The 17,010-nt window shown below is 54.8% G+C and overlaps 1 protein-coding gene across 1 annotated transcript in view; it reads right to left on the bottom strand.

Annotated features, from left to right (window-relative positions):
* Positions 1-17,010, bottom strand: part of BSN (bassoon presynaptic cytomatrix protein) — an 89,450-nt gene that overhangs the window by 32,753 nt on the left and 39,687 nt on the right. The window contains exon 3 of the mRNA XM_034657208.1: positions 6,981-7,389. Coding sequence (XP_034513099.1) covers positions 6,981-7,389 — 409 coding nt within the window. The remainder of the gene's footprint in view (positions 1-6,980; positions 7,390-17,010) is intronic.

Below are 17,010 nucleotides of genomic sequence, written 5' to 3'. Positions count from 1 at the left end.
AGGGGTTTGGCTGACGCAGCTGCGTGCTCTTGTCAAAGCTCATGGAATGCTACGCTTGAGCTCTGTACGTTTCATCATAGGTACATTTTTACCTAAAAATAAAACCACATGCCTGAAACAAATACCAAACTCTAGCTGACGGTACGCTTACTGAAGCGTGTAGTGTGATGTACACTGATGGAGACACGCTTGTGAGTCTCAGAGGTCTCCGGCCCCAACCTGTGAGCTGCACACCAGGGTCCCAGGTCTGCAGGCCAGCTACTGAGCTCCACCTGAAGGCCCATAGGCACCTCCAGCTTGACGTGGCCAAAATGGAAACATTCTCCGTCTCTAGCACCTAGCCTCCATGTCCAACACAGGTCCAAAACCCATGCGTTTAGGCTCCAAAATCCACCAGGAATCAATCGGTCAAGGCCCTCCACTAGCATCACCAGGGCCCTAGCCCCAGCTACTCCTGCAAGCCAGCCCTGCCCCATGGGTTGATCTCCGCACGGCAGGTAGAGGTTGGGGGGGGTGTTGAGAGTTTTGTGGTCAAATAAGCATAACATAAAATTGGCCATTTGACCACTTTAAACGGTGTACAATTCAGTGGCATTCATTACATTCATAATGTTGTACAACCATTACCGTTATCAGTTTTCAAAGAGGTTGTGTTTTTTTTTTCAAGATTTATTTTTTTGAGAGAGAGACAGAGAGAGAGCAGGGGGAGGAGCAGAGGGAGAGGGAGAGAAGCTGACTCCCCGCTGAGCAGGGAGCCTGATGTGGGGCTTAATCCCTGGACCCTGAGATTACAACCTGAGCCAAAACTAAGAGCCGGACGGTCGATTGACTGAGCCACCCAGGTGCCCCCTAAAAGGTGTTTTTAAATGCACATCTGACTTTCCCACTGCCACTCTCTGATACCCTTGAAATCCCATCTACAGACCCCAGCAGGATCTGCACGCCCTCTGATCGTGCTCATGGCACTCCAGCCACCCCAGCCCTGCTTGCTCTGGGCCCTCACACAGACTCTGCACTTCCCCTCAGGCCTCCCCGGGCCCCACCTTTCCTCAGTCCAGCTTCAGTCTAATGTCCCCTCCTTGTACAAGCCCCACCCACCCAAGGGGCTCATTGCAGCATCCCATCAAGCCCCCCAGCCTCCCTCTGGCCCCCATCAAAACTGACCCTCAGGTGTCGAGTGTGTGCTTGCTTGGGTGGCTATCGGCAGAAGGGCCGCCTCTCCCTCTGGCCTACAGGCTCCACAGGGCTGAGCAACACAGCTGCTTCAGCTCTGCCTGACTCTCCAGTGTCAAGGACAGTTCCCGGCTTCACATAAGGCCTCCACAGCATTTGCAGGGGAAGGAAAGGATGAGAAGGGAGAGGGCCTCCTTCTGACGGTGGATCCAGGCAGGCCTGCCCCAGGTTGCCAGCCAGCAGCTGGTGACTTCACGAGCTCTCCTGCCTCCCTGCCCCTTCCTGCCTCTGGCTGTCTCCATCACCTCCCTTTCCTGCTTCTCCCCTCTGTTCCTTCTTCCTGTTCCCACTTTATTTACTTCTCTTTTTTCCTACCATTTTTACTCAATTCCCTTCCCATTCTGTTTCTTTTGCCCACATGTATAAAACCAGGTGTTTCAGGAATAAAATCTCAGGTTTCTGCTCTGAATTAATTTCACATTCGTTCTTAGATAACCGTACATATGGCCCCCTTTGTAGCTAAAAGCTGGAGTTCTGTGCCTGATGGCTCCAGCTAGGAAACAGCTCCCGCTCCCACAGAGCTGTCTCTTCCACATGTGCCCAGTGGTCCCAGCAGGCAGGTCGAGCGTCCTGTCTCCTGGGAGCACCGACAGGCGGCAGGGCTGGCTGTCCAGGACTGACTGAAGCTTGGCGGGCATTTCCCTCTTGACCTGGAGACTGTTCTTCAAGGCAAACTGCCCAAGGACTAGATGTACTGTGGGGGAAAGGTTTCCCAAAGGGCCTGCGGCCTGGAGACCCACTTCCTTTTGGTGTGGAGGCGGAGAAGGGAAGGCTGGGCACGTGTGCAGGAAGGAGGGGGACACCTTTGCCTCTCCTCAGCCCACTGCTGATCTATGTCCTCCTAACACCTGCTCCTCATCTCCTACTGGCCCACGAGGCAGTGTGGCCAGGAAGAAGCAGAGGGAAGGGGGCAAGCCTGGTGGCTACAATGGAGGGATTCGCGTCGCACTCACAGCACCTCCCCCGGGCCATCTGGTGCCCCGGCCCCTGCCGGAAAGGAGTGGGATGCAGGCAGTAGAGGAAAGGCTTATGGCCATTGCTTCAACTCCCTCCCTTCCCCACACCGCCCACCACAGATAAGCGCTTCAGCCCAAGGCTTGCCGATGGAGTGGGGACGAAGGGGGGTGCACAATGGATTACACACCCTTGGCTTGGTCTCGGCAAAGTCCAGACCTTGGAACAGGCGAAGAAAAACCATGATCATTTTTCTGTAGTTTTTTAGAGGGGCTTCTGAGTGATTCTGACGAGAGCAAGGGAGGCGGGAGGCAGATGAGCTCAGATGGGCTGCCTGAACCTGGAAGGCTAGGGATCGGGGAGCAGCCACTGGGGAAGGGGTTGGGCCTCCCAGGTGCGGCCCGCGGCCTCACTGGAGGTGGTGCTCGGGGACATCTCTGCCAATCAGCTCTGGAAGCACAGGCAGGCCACCAGCCCTGAGTCCGCACAGCCCTGGCCGCTGTGACACCGTTCCTAGGGTGAGGACAGACTCCTATCTGGAGGAATTCCAGGCTAGGGTGTGCTGCCGGGCTGCTCTGAGAGGGGCAGGGAGGCCCCTGAGGGGACTGGCAGGTCCGGCTGCCCCTGGCCACTGCTTAGCTTCTCCAGCAGTTCAGTCCCACCCCGCTGCCCACCCAAGCCTCACCTCCCAGACTCCACCCAACAGGTGCATCACCATGCCTTCTCTCCCATCCCCAGCTATCAGGATAGAGCCTGACTTGTGCAACAAGGGCCTCTCTCCTAGAGGAGAAAGGGGTGGCAGGCCTGAACGTTAAGTCACCGAAGAGTGGAGAGCTGGGCTGATAGGCCTGAGCAGGCATGATGCATCAGCAAAGCCACCAAGGCTGGCCCCTGACCCCCTGCTTCTCTTTTAGAGAAATCGGACATTTGGGAAATTAAGGTACTTTTCTAAGGACTAACATCCAGGGAGAGAAGAGAGCACTCTTCCTGCTTTTCCCCACCACTGGGCATGGAATGGGCTACACGCCAACGCCTCTGGGTCAGCACATCCTCACGGCGAGGGCCTCTATTGGGTGGTGAGAGATGTTCAGCCCCCCACAAGGAAACCCCAGTCTTTTGCCACAATTTCAAACAGGTTAAATTATTCCTCTGTCCTGAGCTCCAGGACTGCAGAACTGCGAAAAGAAATGGGCTCACCATGAAGAGTGGCTGTTCTGAACTGTCCTCCACCTGAGCAGAAATGGACCGTGGATGGGGAAGATAGTGCCGAGAGTCCCTGACGGAAAACCGGAAGCAAGCTGCTGCTGCTGGGTCCCCGACACTTTTGCTCCGAAATGACCCCGAATAAGCCAAGACTTCCCAAGACTTAGTCTCCTGATCTATAGGCAAAGAGTGCTCTGAGCTCCTTCCCTGACTTCCATGCACTTTCCACATGCTCCGGGCCTCAGAAGCCCAGCAAAGTGCATGGGCGGGCACCCTCCTCTGAAGGCATCGCAGCCGTGAGAGCTGGCCATCCGGGGCCTGGGCAGACGGCAAGCTCGTCTGTGCGAGCGTAGTACCCACCCGGCGGCCTGGGAACGGACAGGAGAAGACCGGGCCCGCTGGCCAGGAAAGGATTGGTTCTCAGCCGCTGCTCTGGCCAAATGGGGCAGACTGTTCTGCCTGTATTGATTCTCCTCTCCACACCTAGTCTGCCCTTTCTGAAAGACCCAGCTGAAGTCACAAGACTCTGACAGATGCCATGAGGTGGAAAGACAAATTCACTGAGTTCCAGTGGCCATCTCTTCCCTCCTTTCGGCTCCCCTGCCTTCACCTAGCCATTCAGCACAACGGCTCCGTCAGTCCTAATCTGGGCTGCGACGTGAGGGACAAGCCAGTGATTCTCTTTCTACCTGGAAAGAAGGGTCCGTTTTCCATGATCACATTTCCAAAGACCCAAGGGCAGCTTCATTAGCAGTCTCGGAGAGGCCATGAAACCCTCCGTGTCACATGTGTGGCCCTTGTCCCTTTCTAGAACTCCTTCTGCCAGCAGGAGGCCGAGGATCATGCTGACCTGCCCCGGTGAGGCTTTGGTGAGCTTCCAGGTGGAATGCGGGACCCAGCCCTCTTCAGCCCTGCCTGAGCATCACTATGCTAGCAGTTTCAGACACATACCCCCACCCCCAGACGAGGTCCCCAACATGCTCCCCAGTGGCCAGCGTCCACAGTGCATCTGTGCGGGGACCAGCGCCACCTCCCTTCGCACGCTCGCAGGGTTTCTCCTGAGACATGAGTACCGGAGCGGGGTTTCCTGGAAAAAGGTCACTCAGCCTGAGCCCCTGCCACCTAGACACAACCCACTTCAGAACCAGCCCTTGCCCTGCCCGGAACCTCAGGCCAGGCAGGAGCCCAACCCACAGACACCAGGGTAATCCCAGAAACGGCCTTCCTGGATGACATAATGTCAAGTCAGAGGTTCCAGAACAGGTGTGTTCTGACCAGGGTGGATCAGCAGATATGGGAGCCAAGCCTACAAACTGGTTTTTCTCATTATGTGGACACGAGACCAAAGAGGTGACTCTGCTCAGGGCCAGCTGCCCTGACTGAAGAATTAGGCTCTGCTGGCCTCTCGGGAAAATGTGCCAGGGTCCTTTCAGCTTGACAGGAAACCCACTGAAAGCCAATCCTGGAGAAGAAAAGGTTCTGCTTGGAGATGCCTTCAGAAAAGGGCATCCAGCAGGTTCTGAGAGCCTGGAGAATACGCTAGGTCAGCATTTCCCAGACTGATGCCATGGAACAGCAGTCCCTAATGTTCTGCGAAAGCAAGTCTGGGAAAGGCTGCAGACTACAGGTCTGTCTCGGAGCTGCATGGTGCCATTCCAGATGCCGAAGGCCCGAGAAGCCTCACAGCAAAGAACCCATGCATTTGTCTGGCTCAGCATTTGCTCAAAGTACCTGGCGGGGAGGCCTGCACTTCACCAAACACTGCACATCTGCAGTAAGTCTGAGGCCTCTTCCTTCCTGGCCCCGAGCCTCGGCTTCCTCCCGGCACAATGAGGCAGATGGACCGAGCGTTGCCCAGGTCCTCCCACTCTGCTGTTTTTCCCAGCACATCAAAGGCTGGCTCCCTTCCCACCTCACCCAAGGTCCTGGGCTCGGGGGAGCCTGTTGCGTGGCAAGGGCTGGGCTGCCCACCAGGAAGCCAGTGCACCATGTGCTGCCCTCACTTGATCTCCGCCCACCTCATCCAGAGGGCTTAAGTGAGTGTCTCAGGGAGGCTGGAGCTCAGAGGGGTGCAGCCACATGGTGGGGGGCACAGCAGGATCTCGGCCCTGCCTGCCAAACCTCTCTGCTCCTGTGGGGCCAGGTGCTTCTGGCTTCTCGCTGGCAGAAACACACAGGTGAGCCTGTCTGGTCTGGATCACACTGTTCTAAGTACTGAAGGGCCAACGCTTACCTAATTGATCAGTGCAGGGACGGGCCTGTTTCTAATCACAGATGCAATAATCACGAGTGTGCCCGCCTCCTCAAGGAAGCCCCCACACTCCAGGAGCGACTCCAAACCTACTGAGTCATCTCCCCACAACGGCAGCTCCTTCCTCAGAATCTCACACTTACCTCTCGCAAACCACACATCCCACACCCACGGCACCTCATGTCACAAATAGACCCCGACCTGCGAACAATTATTCTCACTCGTCCCCCCACCCACGAGGTCCAAATGGTTCCTGCTGCTGATAATCCCAGAGGCAGCCATGCCTGTGCCTGCAGCCAGCCGTGCTCCATCCTGCCCAAGGGCAGAGAGAACCCCGGGGGAGGAACTAGAGACTTCTACTGGTTATCCCAGAGGAGAGGGGGAAGCCAGTAAACTTGCTTCGTTCATTTCAGAGGCATGGGCCCAGCTCTACTAGTACCCAGGTCACCAAAAATAGCGTCCAGGGGCTTGGCTGAGCATGCCACAGTGACTCAAAGCATCCTGAACAAAGCCAGGATGGGGCTGAGGACCTAGGGGCCAAAAGGAGGCCAATCTCGTGGAAATGGCCCTGCAGTGGCCTTTTAGTGAGTGGAGGACACTGTCACCCATTGTGAATGCTTGGCTCCTAGCCTGGGTCTCTACCCCAGTGTTGTTTCTCTGGGGATGGCTAGCTGCTCCGTCACCTCATGCCCCAGCTAACTGGAGTAGAAGCCCAGCGGAGAAGCTTCCCAGAGCCCAACTGGAAGGCTGTTTCCTGCCTCCCCTAAAACCTTGCTTCCCTCACCAGCACCCTCTTCCAGTGCCCACTGCCAGGGAGAAAGGCCAGCCTGTGGCCAGGGAAATGTGCCTCCCCTCCAGCCTGCAGTTGCCTGTGGCCCTCTCCAAATGAGTAACCATTGAGAAAAGTTGCCCAGAAGCCTGACTTTGGCCCTCTCTAAGGCCATTTTTCTGGGTCAGACTCGCACTGGGTAAGAAAGCATCTTCTCTGCTGGGACTCTGCCTGAGGCTTCAGGAGATGCAGGAGATCTGTGGCCAGGCCTCTTCTCTGCTACCACATCTTGAAGCCAGGAAGACACGAATTCCAGTGGCCAAGGGAAATGACCAGGGAAAGAGATTAAGGTAAAGAGGGGAAGGGAGCGGCACCTGGATGGCTCAGTCAGTTAAGCTTCCGACTCTTGATCTCAGCTCAGGTCTTGATCTCAGGGTTGTGATTTTAAGCCCCATTGTCCGCCATACTGGGCATGGAGCTTACTTAAAAAAAAAAAAAAAAAAAAGAGGGGAAGAGAACCGAGGGAGGTGTGGGAAGGTAGGTGGGGGAGCCGGCGCAGAAGGCAGTTACCTGGGTGAGGTGAGGGTTGGGGTTGAACCCACACTGGTTGCAGACCTTGTTGCGACACTGGGTGCAGGTGTTGAAGTTTGGCTGGCTGGGGGTCGACGTGAGGTCCGAGGTCTTACATATGGGACACAGCGTGCTGCTGGGAAGGGGGGCGATCTGGGGGACGGAGTAGGGTGATGTGGGGGTGCTGCCTCTGTCCGGTGACACAGAGGGGGACCGCCCTGATCTCTGCGTCCTGCTGTCTACCTGCAGCGTCCTGCGGGGGCCATCAGCCTCCTGGCCCGCTGGGCCCTGTGCCCTTGTCTCCCGGGGGCTCTCGCGGCCGGGAGCAGTAGCAGAAGCCTGCTTCGGGGTTGGGGAAGCTGCTCTCTGGCTACCCGGGGGCTCCTTGGGGTCCAGTCTCCTGGAAACGCTGAAATGACATTGAAAATGACTATGTTAGAGACACTTCTCAAAGAAGCAGCCTGCAAAGGGCTCTATCAAGTTGGGTGGCCCTGCCGAGCCCCATTCCACCCTCCGCTTCCTGCCCAGTGGCATCATCACAGCCACTGTTTGCCGAGCACTGATTGCGCCCCGTGCTGAGCCCTGACGAGCATCTCCCTCTTGAACCCTCAGCACCAGGCCATGTGGTAGGATCACGAGTTCCCCTCTTTGTTCCTGATTAAGTGCGGATTCTGATTCAGTAAGTCTGGGGTGAGAGCTGCACTTTGAACAATCACTAAGGTGATACCTAGACTATGGTCTGCGGACCACATGTTGAGTACCAAGGCTCTACGCCTATACATTAGAAACACCCAGGGTGGTTTTTAAATTTCTGGCTCTCAGACTAACCACCCCAGACAAATGACATCAGAACCTGTGGGAGCAGGACCCTGGTATTCATATTTTTCCCTCCCCAGGTGATCCCTACATGCAGCTCAAATTCAGAGCTATTGCCCCGGCAGCTCTATTCTGGCCTGTCCCCTTCAAAGGCTGACCCCAGACAGTTAGAGATGGGTCGGGGAGGCATCCCAATGCCTAGTTAATGCCATCTCCAACAGGGACAAAGGAACCTTCTTTTGGGCAGTCCACCACCAGGCCCGATACTAGACCAAGTCCACTGAGATGCTAGACCAAGTCCGTTAGTGCAAGGCTGGGGGTGGGGTTGGAGTCCTAGGATCCAGGCCTTGAGGAACCACTGAGGGAGGTCTACCGTGCTTCACCCCCCATCTCCATCCCGACCTGCAGAGAAGTCAGCAGAGCTGAGCAGTGCAGTGAGCTAGAAAGTCACACTGTTAGGCTAAACGCAGTCTCCTTATTTTCCTTTTCCCAATTTTCCTTTTCTAATTTGAAAGAAGCTGAGAACAAAAAGTCAAAGACGATGTTTTATATTGCCTGCCTGAAATTCTATCCCTGCTTCAGTCTGTATTCACTGGGGTGGATCCCGGCACCCAGCAGGCCGGCTAGACTGGCTGAGAGCCACTGCGGAGGCCAGGCCACAGCTGCCTGTGAGGGGCCTGCCCTGGTGCCTTCTGCCCTGGAGCCCCCTGACCTCTTAGGGCCTGACTGGCAGGGGGGACTTGAAGTTTGCTGCCCCCTGATGAAAGCCATCTGCTTGCCAACTGGTAGAACCTCTTAGCACAAGCCCTTCCAGAGGGGAGACCAGGACCCCCCTGGGAAGGTCCCGCTCTGAGACAGTCTGCAGTTCTCCCTCCCTTCTGAGGAACAGTGCAGGGAGGGGGGGAGCCACACCCTAGGTCTAATAAAGACTTCCAGAAAAAGGAAACACTCTAACGTGTCCATCAAATATTTCTTTCATCAACTAACAAGAGCATACACCCATCTATCCAGTCTCATGGACCTGCCACTTCCTTCCTCAGTAGAATTACCGGAGCCTGAGTCGAGCCCCTCAGGGCCACATGGCCACCAGCCGTGAGGCCCAGGATGTGGTGGCCGCAGCATCTCTGGGCCACACTTGGAAGCTGTGCTCCAGGGCCTTCCCGTAGACTAATTTCTAGGTAAAGAAAGATTGCCACTTGGTTAAATTCTTAGTTTCATTTTTTATTTGAATGATTTGGGATTGGAATTAATTAATTTACTTATTTATTTTTAAAGATTTCACTTATTTATTTGAGAGAGAGTGAAAGCAGGAGCAGGGGGAGGGGCAGAGGGAGAGGAAGAGAGAAAAGCAGACTCCCTGCTGAGCTGGGAGCCCATATGCCGGGCTCGGCTCGATCCCAGGACCCTGAGATCATAATCTGAGCCGAAGTCAGACACTTAACTGACTGAGCCACCCAGGCGTGGGGCTGGAATTTAAAAGCACCTCCTGACTGGATGTTAACTATACTGGAATTAAAATAAAAAACAAAGACAAAAACAAGAATGCCCCTGAAAGCTAATGAGAAGCTACTGAGAGCTCCTTTTCTATCACGTGGAGAGGCTCCGGCCCCTTTCCCAGCCTGCGCAGGCCCTGCGGTCTCTTCTGAGGAATGTGGCCATCTCTGTTGTATGGGAGTTGCCTGATACGTGACAGGCAAACTTCCGTGTATGTAATGGCATTTTAAATCAATGTGGCATCATCGTGTAGTCTTTCTGGGGACAAAATCTCTGTGACAGAGATCCAGATTCAAGTTAGCTTTCAACTTAGCTGTAGTGACAGCAAAGAGGCAAACAGCTCCTCCTGCCCCCCAGCCAAGCCCGTCCTGCAAGGGCTCCCTGCAAACGCTTCACTTTCCGGAACTTCGGGGTGCTTCCTCACCCTGTCTCCTTGACCTTCAAGCCTCTGACATGTCTCTCCCTCTCTTCACTGACAGCCCGCCTCCCAGCTCACTGAGAAAGTGGGAGCCACAGGAGGGGAAGCTGTACACCGACAGCCTCCTGACGTCTGTCCCGCAGTATTTGCCCCCACTTCTCACCTCCACAAATCCTCCCCCTTCCTTCATTACCCGTTTCCCCTCGCTACTGGATGACTGCAGCTGCCGTACAAACACGCTTCTCCTGGCACCAAAAATAAGTAAATAAATAACTTCGACCCACTTCAACCTTTAGCTACAGCCCCATCTCTCTGCTCCTCCCCTCTCTTCCTCTCAAGCCAGTGCCACTTGGCTTCTGTACACCCTTCCACAGGAAATGCTCAGGTCACTGTCACCGAAGGCCTCCACATTATCCATCCCATAGTCACTTCTCAGTTCCCGATCTCACTTCAGCAGCGGCAAGTGACACTGCCGAGTGCTCCCCCCTTTCCTGAGGTAAGTTCTCCACTTGCCTTCCGGAACACCTCCTCCCCCCTCCTGGCCACACAGGTTTAAACTCTCTCCCAATCCCAGAACCCCATCCTCACATTGGAGGGACCCGGACTTCTCTGAGTATACACGATCCTGGGTCTCAAGGCCCACCCAGACTCGAGGCTTAAAATTCCACTCCCCAGTGACAATGACCAAGTGTGTGTCTCTGGCCCAGACTTCTTCCCTGAACCCCTCCCTGGTCTAAGTGCCAACTCTGCATCTTGACTGAGACATCGTGCGTCTAGACATCTCAAACCTGGTGTGTCCAAGCTGAGCTCTCATCTTCCCCTACACGTGTGCCTCCCGGCCTCCCCTTGGAGCCTTCGCTGACCCCTTCTTCTCCCATCTCTGTCAACCATCAGTAAATCTTGTTGGCTTCAGAGTCTGGCCACGCCTACTGCCTGCTCGCTCCACCTCGTTCAGGCCGCCATCCTCTCTTTTCAGTTCTGCACAAGGCTGGCTGCATCCACTCACCCCTCTGTGGTCTTCTCTACACGGCAGGCAGGATAATCCCTTACATACGTAAGTCAGCCACTTCCCTCCTCTGTCTAAACCCTCCAACACTTCCTTTCCCTCCCAGAAGAAAAGCCAAAGGCTTTACAATGGCCTCTGAAGCCCCATGAGACATGGCCCCGTTCCCTCTGGCCTCATCTCCTACTGTTCTCTCCCTCCCTCCCTCTACCTCCCTTAGGCCAGGCCCACTTCTGCCTCTGGGCATTGGCCTCTGCTGGACTTGCACTCTCTCAAGTCTTTGCTCTGGTGACATCTTTTCACTAGAAAGGGACACTTTCCCTGACTGCTCTATTTAAAATGCAGCTCCAGGGGTGCTTGGGTGGCTCCATTGGTTAAGTGACTGACTCTTGATTTCAGCTCAGGTCGTGATCTCAGGGTTGTGGGATCGAGTCCTATGTCGGGCTCCACACTCAGCAGGGAGTCTGCTTGAGATTCTCTCCTTCTCCCTCTGCCCCTCCCCCCTGCTCATGTTCTCTCTCTCTCTAAAATAAATAAATAAATCTTTAAAAAAATAAAACAAAATAAAATAAAATAAAATGCAGCTCTGGGGCCCCTGGCTGGCTCAGTCACAAGAGAATGTGAGTCTTGATCTCAGGGTCATGAGTTCAAGCCCCACACTGGGTGTAGAGATTAATAAAAAATAAAAAATAAACTTAAAAAAAAAAGAAAACGCAGCTCTGTCCCTCCTGCCCCTTTGCTCTCCAGGGCACTGAGTACCCTCCGACTCATCATATATGTATTGCTTTTGTGTGTCCTCCGTGACCCCTGCAGTAGACGGCCAGCTCGGTGTGGGCAGGGCCTCTGTGTGCCATCTCCATAGCTGCGTCCCAGAGCCCAGCGCAGCGCCTGGCACACGCTGAACACACAGCAGTTGTTTCCCGAACGGATGCGCTGGGGGCACGTCATGACTCAGAACAGCACAACATGGCCCAAAAGCGGGTTAGAGCTGAGGAAACGAGGCATGGCACGTGACTAGCACGGCGCTCGGCCCTTCCCTGGATCCGACCTCACACTTCAGAAAACTGCAGAAATGACAGCGGAGTCCTCTCTGGCCGCTGACCGCACCCCCAGCCCCGCCAAACAGAATGCTCTGCTGACCACAGTGGGGTGACGTCAACCAAGCCCTTCCCATGAGCCCCACCGTATGCCAGGCACCTGTCACATAGTAACTCCCTTATGACTCACAGCAAACCCACGGGGTGGGATCCATTTTGCCCATTTTACAGACAAGAAAACTGCTCCCCAGAGAGGGTACATCACTCGCAAAGCCAATATGATTTATATCAAGGCCAGCAGTCCCTGTCCTTAGCCACCGTCCCACACCGCCCCTCTGGGGAGCCCAGTGAGGCTGTAGAGGACGGGGCAGCACGGCAGTTTGGGCTCTTTGTGGGTTTTTTTTTGTTGTTTTTTTTTTTTAAAGATTTTATTTATTTATTTAACAGACAGAGAGACAGCCAGCGAGAGAGGGGACACAAGCAGGGGAGTGGGAGAGGAAGAAGCAGGCTCATAGCAGAGGAGCCTGATGTTGGGACTCGATCCCACAACGCCGGGATCACGCCCTGAGCCGAAGGCAGACGCTTAACGACTGAGCCACCCAGGCGCCCCAGTTTGGGCTCTTTGGATTCTTTTTTTTTTCCTGAGGAGCTGTTTAAGGGGGAGAGCCCCGGGAGAAGGTCTCTGACGGTTTGCTCCCCATTGCCGCCCGGGCCCACACCACCCTTGGTACTGAATGGGCACCCAACAAGCACATCCAAAGTAAACAGAAAGATGTGTAAACAGCGAGCTCAGAGTGGGACCGAGTGGGGCAGCGACACGATTCAGTTGTGACCATTTCGCATGGAGTTTGCCCGGCAACGCCGAGAGACTCACAGAGAAAACCACATTCATTCATTCATTCATTCGGGAACGTAGTCATTGACAAACACTAGCTGGCCCCTGGCATGGTTCCAGGTCCTGTGAGAGGTATTGATGGTATGAACGAATTATGTCTCTTAAAATGGAAGGTGGGCCCACAGGTGTTCATTGTATTGTTATCCTTTACATCTCATACATATTTTATGAGTATTTTTATATTCTTTAGAGATACCTATTCAATATTTAATTGAAATAAATTTTTAAAAAAGTGAATCAGACAGAGATCCAGTCCTCTGGGAGCCTATGGTGGAGAGGGGAGACAGATGTACAAATGAATCACTGCCCTACACACCACACGGCCCAGGGGTGGGGCGGAAGTCTAACGAGGCTTTCCCTTGAGGTGAAAGGGCAAGGTAGGCAGAGGGGAGAAAGGCTCCGAGGCATGACAGAGCGTGTTCGGGCTGTGTGGCTGTGTGACCGTGCTGGGCAGGCCGGGCTGGTGTAAGTCTGCACCATCCCCAGCACCTAGAACAGCTCCCAGCATCACGTGCTTTGAGCCACCTGAACTATGGGAAAGCTTAGAGCTAAAAGGGAAAGGCCAGGGGAGCAGGGCCTCTAAGGTTTTCAAACAAGAGACTGCTCTGGCTCCGCATCTAGGAGACAATGGAGGCAGGGAAACAGTGAGAATAAGGCAATAGCCCAAGAGACAGTCCATGGGGTGAGGGGGAAGGAAGGCTCAGTGGGGGTATTCTGGCTTGAGGCCCAGGGAGGAGTGGTCCTTTTGATTGAGATGGGGGATTCAGGGAGAGAACTGGTGGGTGAGGAATGGGAGATGAAAAGGCAAAATCACAAGGCTTGGTTGGGTTTTGTTGAGGTGGGGGTGGCTGGGTGCAAGAGACATCAGGAGATGGATCCGAGCTGGGATTCAATTCAGGTAAGTCCAGATATTTTTCCTAGGGAGAGTTAAGGGTTCAACTCCCAGGCAAGACTCAGGGACAGAGATCACACAGACAGCAGTGGTCTAGGAAAGATTCGTGGGGAGCACCACCATTTATGGGAGCAGAAGAGATACCAGGAGCAGAGAAGTCAGAAAAGAACAAAAAGACACACACACCCCTCTCCCCGGGTTAGAGAATTTCCCAGAGGAGGAACATTCAACGATGTGCTGTGAGGAACCTCCATGCCAGAAGGCGGCAAAGCTAGAGAAGCCGTGGAAGAAAAGCCTACACCCGCGAGGGCCACACCCTGTGACTGCCCAGCCCTCCCCCAGCTGGGCCAACCTGAGAGGGGCTAGCTCCCCATCCTGCTGAACACAAGGATCTGCCCATGACACGTGATCCAGAAGATCCGTCGGTGACACATCCCTGGACCCAAGTCCCATGGGGACCAGAGTGGTTGGGGTAGCCCTGGGCCTCCTCAGGCGGCCCCTCCTTAACAAAGATCTCCGCTGGGTGGAGAAGGGAGAGAGGAAGGGAAGGGGGAGAGAGGGGTCCAAGGTGGGACCCAGCCCAGCCCCACAGAAGACCTAGTTTTAGGGATCTGGACTATCAGCAGTGAGGCCCCGTGAGGCCAACCGTCCTCCCAAAGGCTGCTGGGGGGCACGATTGCTTGGCGAGGGCTGGCATAAGGACAGGAGAGCAGGGAGGGAAGGAGGGCTCTGCCATAAAGCAGAAGAGACACAGGAGGACAAGTAGGTGAGAAGAAGGGAGAGCAGAGATATGAAGGAGTGGCTGGAAGCCAAGCAGGGAACACTAAAAATGGCTTATAGGGACAGATATTTTAAAAGATAGCCAAGAAAGGTAGAGGATGTAAAAATAGCTGGATTTCTACCAGCTTTCCCCCCTTCTGGCATTAAAGGCTACTGACTGATTCAGAAACAAGTCCTGAAACTGTTTGGCAGGGCTGGAAGGACCCCCCCCCCCAGCTCTGGCCCAGGGGTGCCATTGGGGAGGGGCACAGAGCTGAATCCATCTCGGCACTCCTGTCCCATACCATGACCACCGCTGGGAGAAATGATCCAGACTGCACGGGTCACAACTGGGCTCTCCTCTGTCAGAAATCCCAGGAAAGGCATGAGGCCAATAAGGTCCGCTGACCAAAGAGGCTCCAGGCACCGGGAACACTGATGAGGGCAGGGCCAGCAGGGAGAGATGTGGCTGCCGGGGTCCACGGTGGGGAGGCGCCGAGAACCACGCCGGTAGCTGCACTCAGAGAGGGCTGCTCAGGCTGACCAGACTGGAGGAAGGAAAAGCAGGGAGGCAGGGAGTCCGGATGGGCTCCTGAGGAACACGCCCCCCACCACCTCCAGTTGAATATTGAAAAGAGAACTATTTCACACCAATCAAGCACTGTCTTTGTTCACCAGGAGGGGACTGAACTTAAGGAAGCTATTTTTCTGAGTCAGAGCAGCCGGAAGAGTCCCACAGCTTCAAACAAGGTTTTGATAAATTCATGGCTGACCTTTCTCTAATAGGCAATTATGATCGGGCAGATGCTGTGGGAGGACCCTCTCCTTTCAGACCCATGCCAGGAAGGACCACTGGGCCACCCGGTGGTCCCTGTGGATTCAGGCAGAGAATAAGGGTTGCAGAATCTTGTTTGGGTTTTTTCTTTCTTTCTTTTTTTTTGTAAGTAGTCTCCATGCCCAACGTGGGGCTCAAACTCACAACCTTGAGATGGAGAGTTGCATGCTCTAACCGACTGAGCCAGCCCGGCATCTCAGGGTTGCAGAATCTTGGCAAGCAGGATGCATGCAAGTCCTGGGTCTTGGAGCAACTCCCTCACGAATGGATGGGAGAACTCAGAAAGTTTGAATTTAGAAAAAAATTCAAGCGTCCACACAAGAAAACGTTTCTTGACCTACCCAGCTTTAAAGCCAGTGGCCTTCGGCCTTTCTGATCATGTGTCCGTATCAATAAAACACGTTTGCCTAGCCCCCACACGTGAATGTTTGTCCACCAATTATGTGCACGCATATTACTGATAAAACACACCTCCCCCAAATGGAAGAGTTTGAAAGGATGAGATCGGAAATATATGTAAATGGGGTTTTCATTCCATCCTCCGTTGGCCGCCTCATCTCCCTCCCCTCCTTGGCACGTGTGCCCCACTTTCCTCTGCTGAGGAAATCCTTCATCTCCCAATCTTTAAAGGACTCTGTTGGTGGCCCAAATCCCAGACTCTTTCCTGCCCCCAGCACTGCTCCAATGCAGGTGACCTTAGGTCAGTGTCAGGAATGCCCCAGGCCCCTGGGGGCTGCCCTCGCTAACCTGCCCATCCACCTATGAACCAAAAAGTTTGCTCGGCTGACAGCAACAGCACAGAGGTGAGGGCCTCCATAACACTCGGCTACTACTCAGAGCCTCTGATGGAACAAGAAGCCAAGGCCATGGGCTCAGAGCCTCTGAGTGGCTCTCTTGAAGCCAGAGGATGCCCTGCTGGCTGGGGAAGGAAGGTACTATGCACAGGGTTCCTGGGTGGTGACATAGGGGTCACTGAGACAGGCAGAGCTCCTCCAGAGGCTGACACCCTCCCCTCCTAACTTCCAACCCCTGGAAGTTGCTGCCCCACCGTGAAGGTAAGGTTCCAAGACCCGAAGGACCCCAGAGAATTAGCTCGTCCCCTACAAGTGGGGACAAAGCACCATGCCGGCCTGGTGACAGCCCCCACAGCAGGGGATACCTGTGCATGTGGGCACACACACACTCACACCCCTGAGCACACAAGCCCACGTGAAGGGACCCACCACCGCCACTCATCCTTTCCACTTAGAAACGTCTAGCAGTTGGAAGTCTTCCTGGGACCAAACAACAAGCCTCAGTTGGTCCCAGGCCAGTCCATCTGGGCCGGCAGAGAACCTGCTTAAGGCCCTGAGCGTGTCTGCTCTGCTGCCGCTGAGAGCTTGGGATGATTCGCCAGGTGGGTCAGCATGGCAGAGAAGATGGCAAGAGGGACCGGTAGGCGTGTGAGCTGCTGCCATCCAGCACCGGCCAGGGGAGCTGCCAGCATGAGAGGAGAGACTGCCAGGGCTGGCAGCACGGTGGGGGCCAAGTCACAGACAGAAGCTGGGACCTCGTTCTCCAGCCCTAGGGCCTGTGTGGGTCCACAGGGTGAGAGCATCTCTCAGAACACTGTGAGGTGGCCCAGCCCATCCCCAGAATCCAGAACAAGGGTGGGAAATAAGGGTAACTTTCCTCTGACTCTGTTAATTGGTAGTGACTGCACAGAGAGTGGGGTTTGAGAAAGATCGGTGGGAAAGATTGTCGCCCTCGGTTAGTCAGGTCTGTCATGAACCCGGAGCAGGGCACATAAGCACAAAGGCCATGGAATCGTCATCCGTGAGGTAGAACAAAACCAGACCCTCAGCCCTGCCTCGGGGGTAGCCGAGCCCCTGGAGTGTCTCC

Source organism: Ailuropoda melanoleuca, chromosome 4 (genome assembly GCF_002007445.2).
Source record: "Ailuropoda melanoleuca isolate Jingjing chromosome 4, ASM200744v2, whole genome shotgun sequence".
Taxonomy (NCBI): domain Eukaryota; kingdom Metazoa; phylum Chordata; class Mammalia; order Carnivora; family Ursidae; genus Ailuropoda; species Ailuropoda melanoleuca.
The sequence above is the reverse complement of the archived record's forward strand: the minus strand, read 5'-3'. Positions and strand labels throughout refer to the sequence as shown.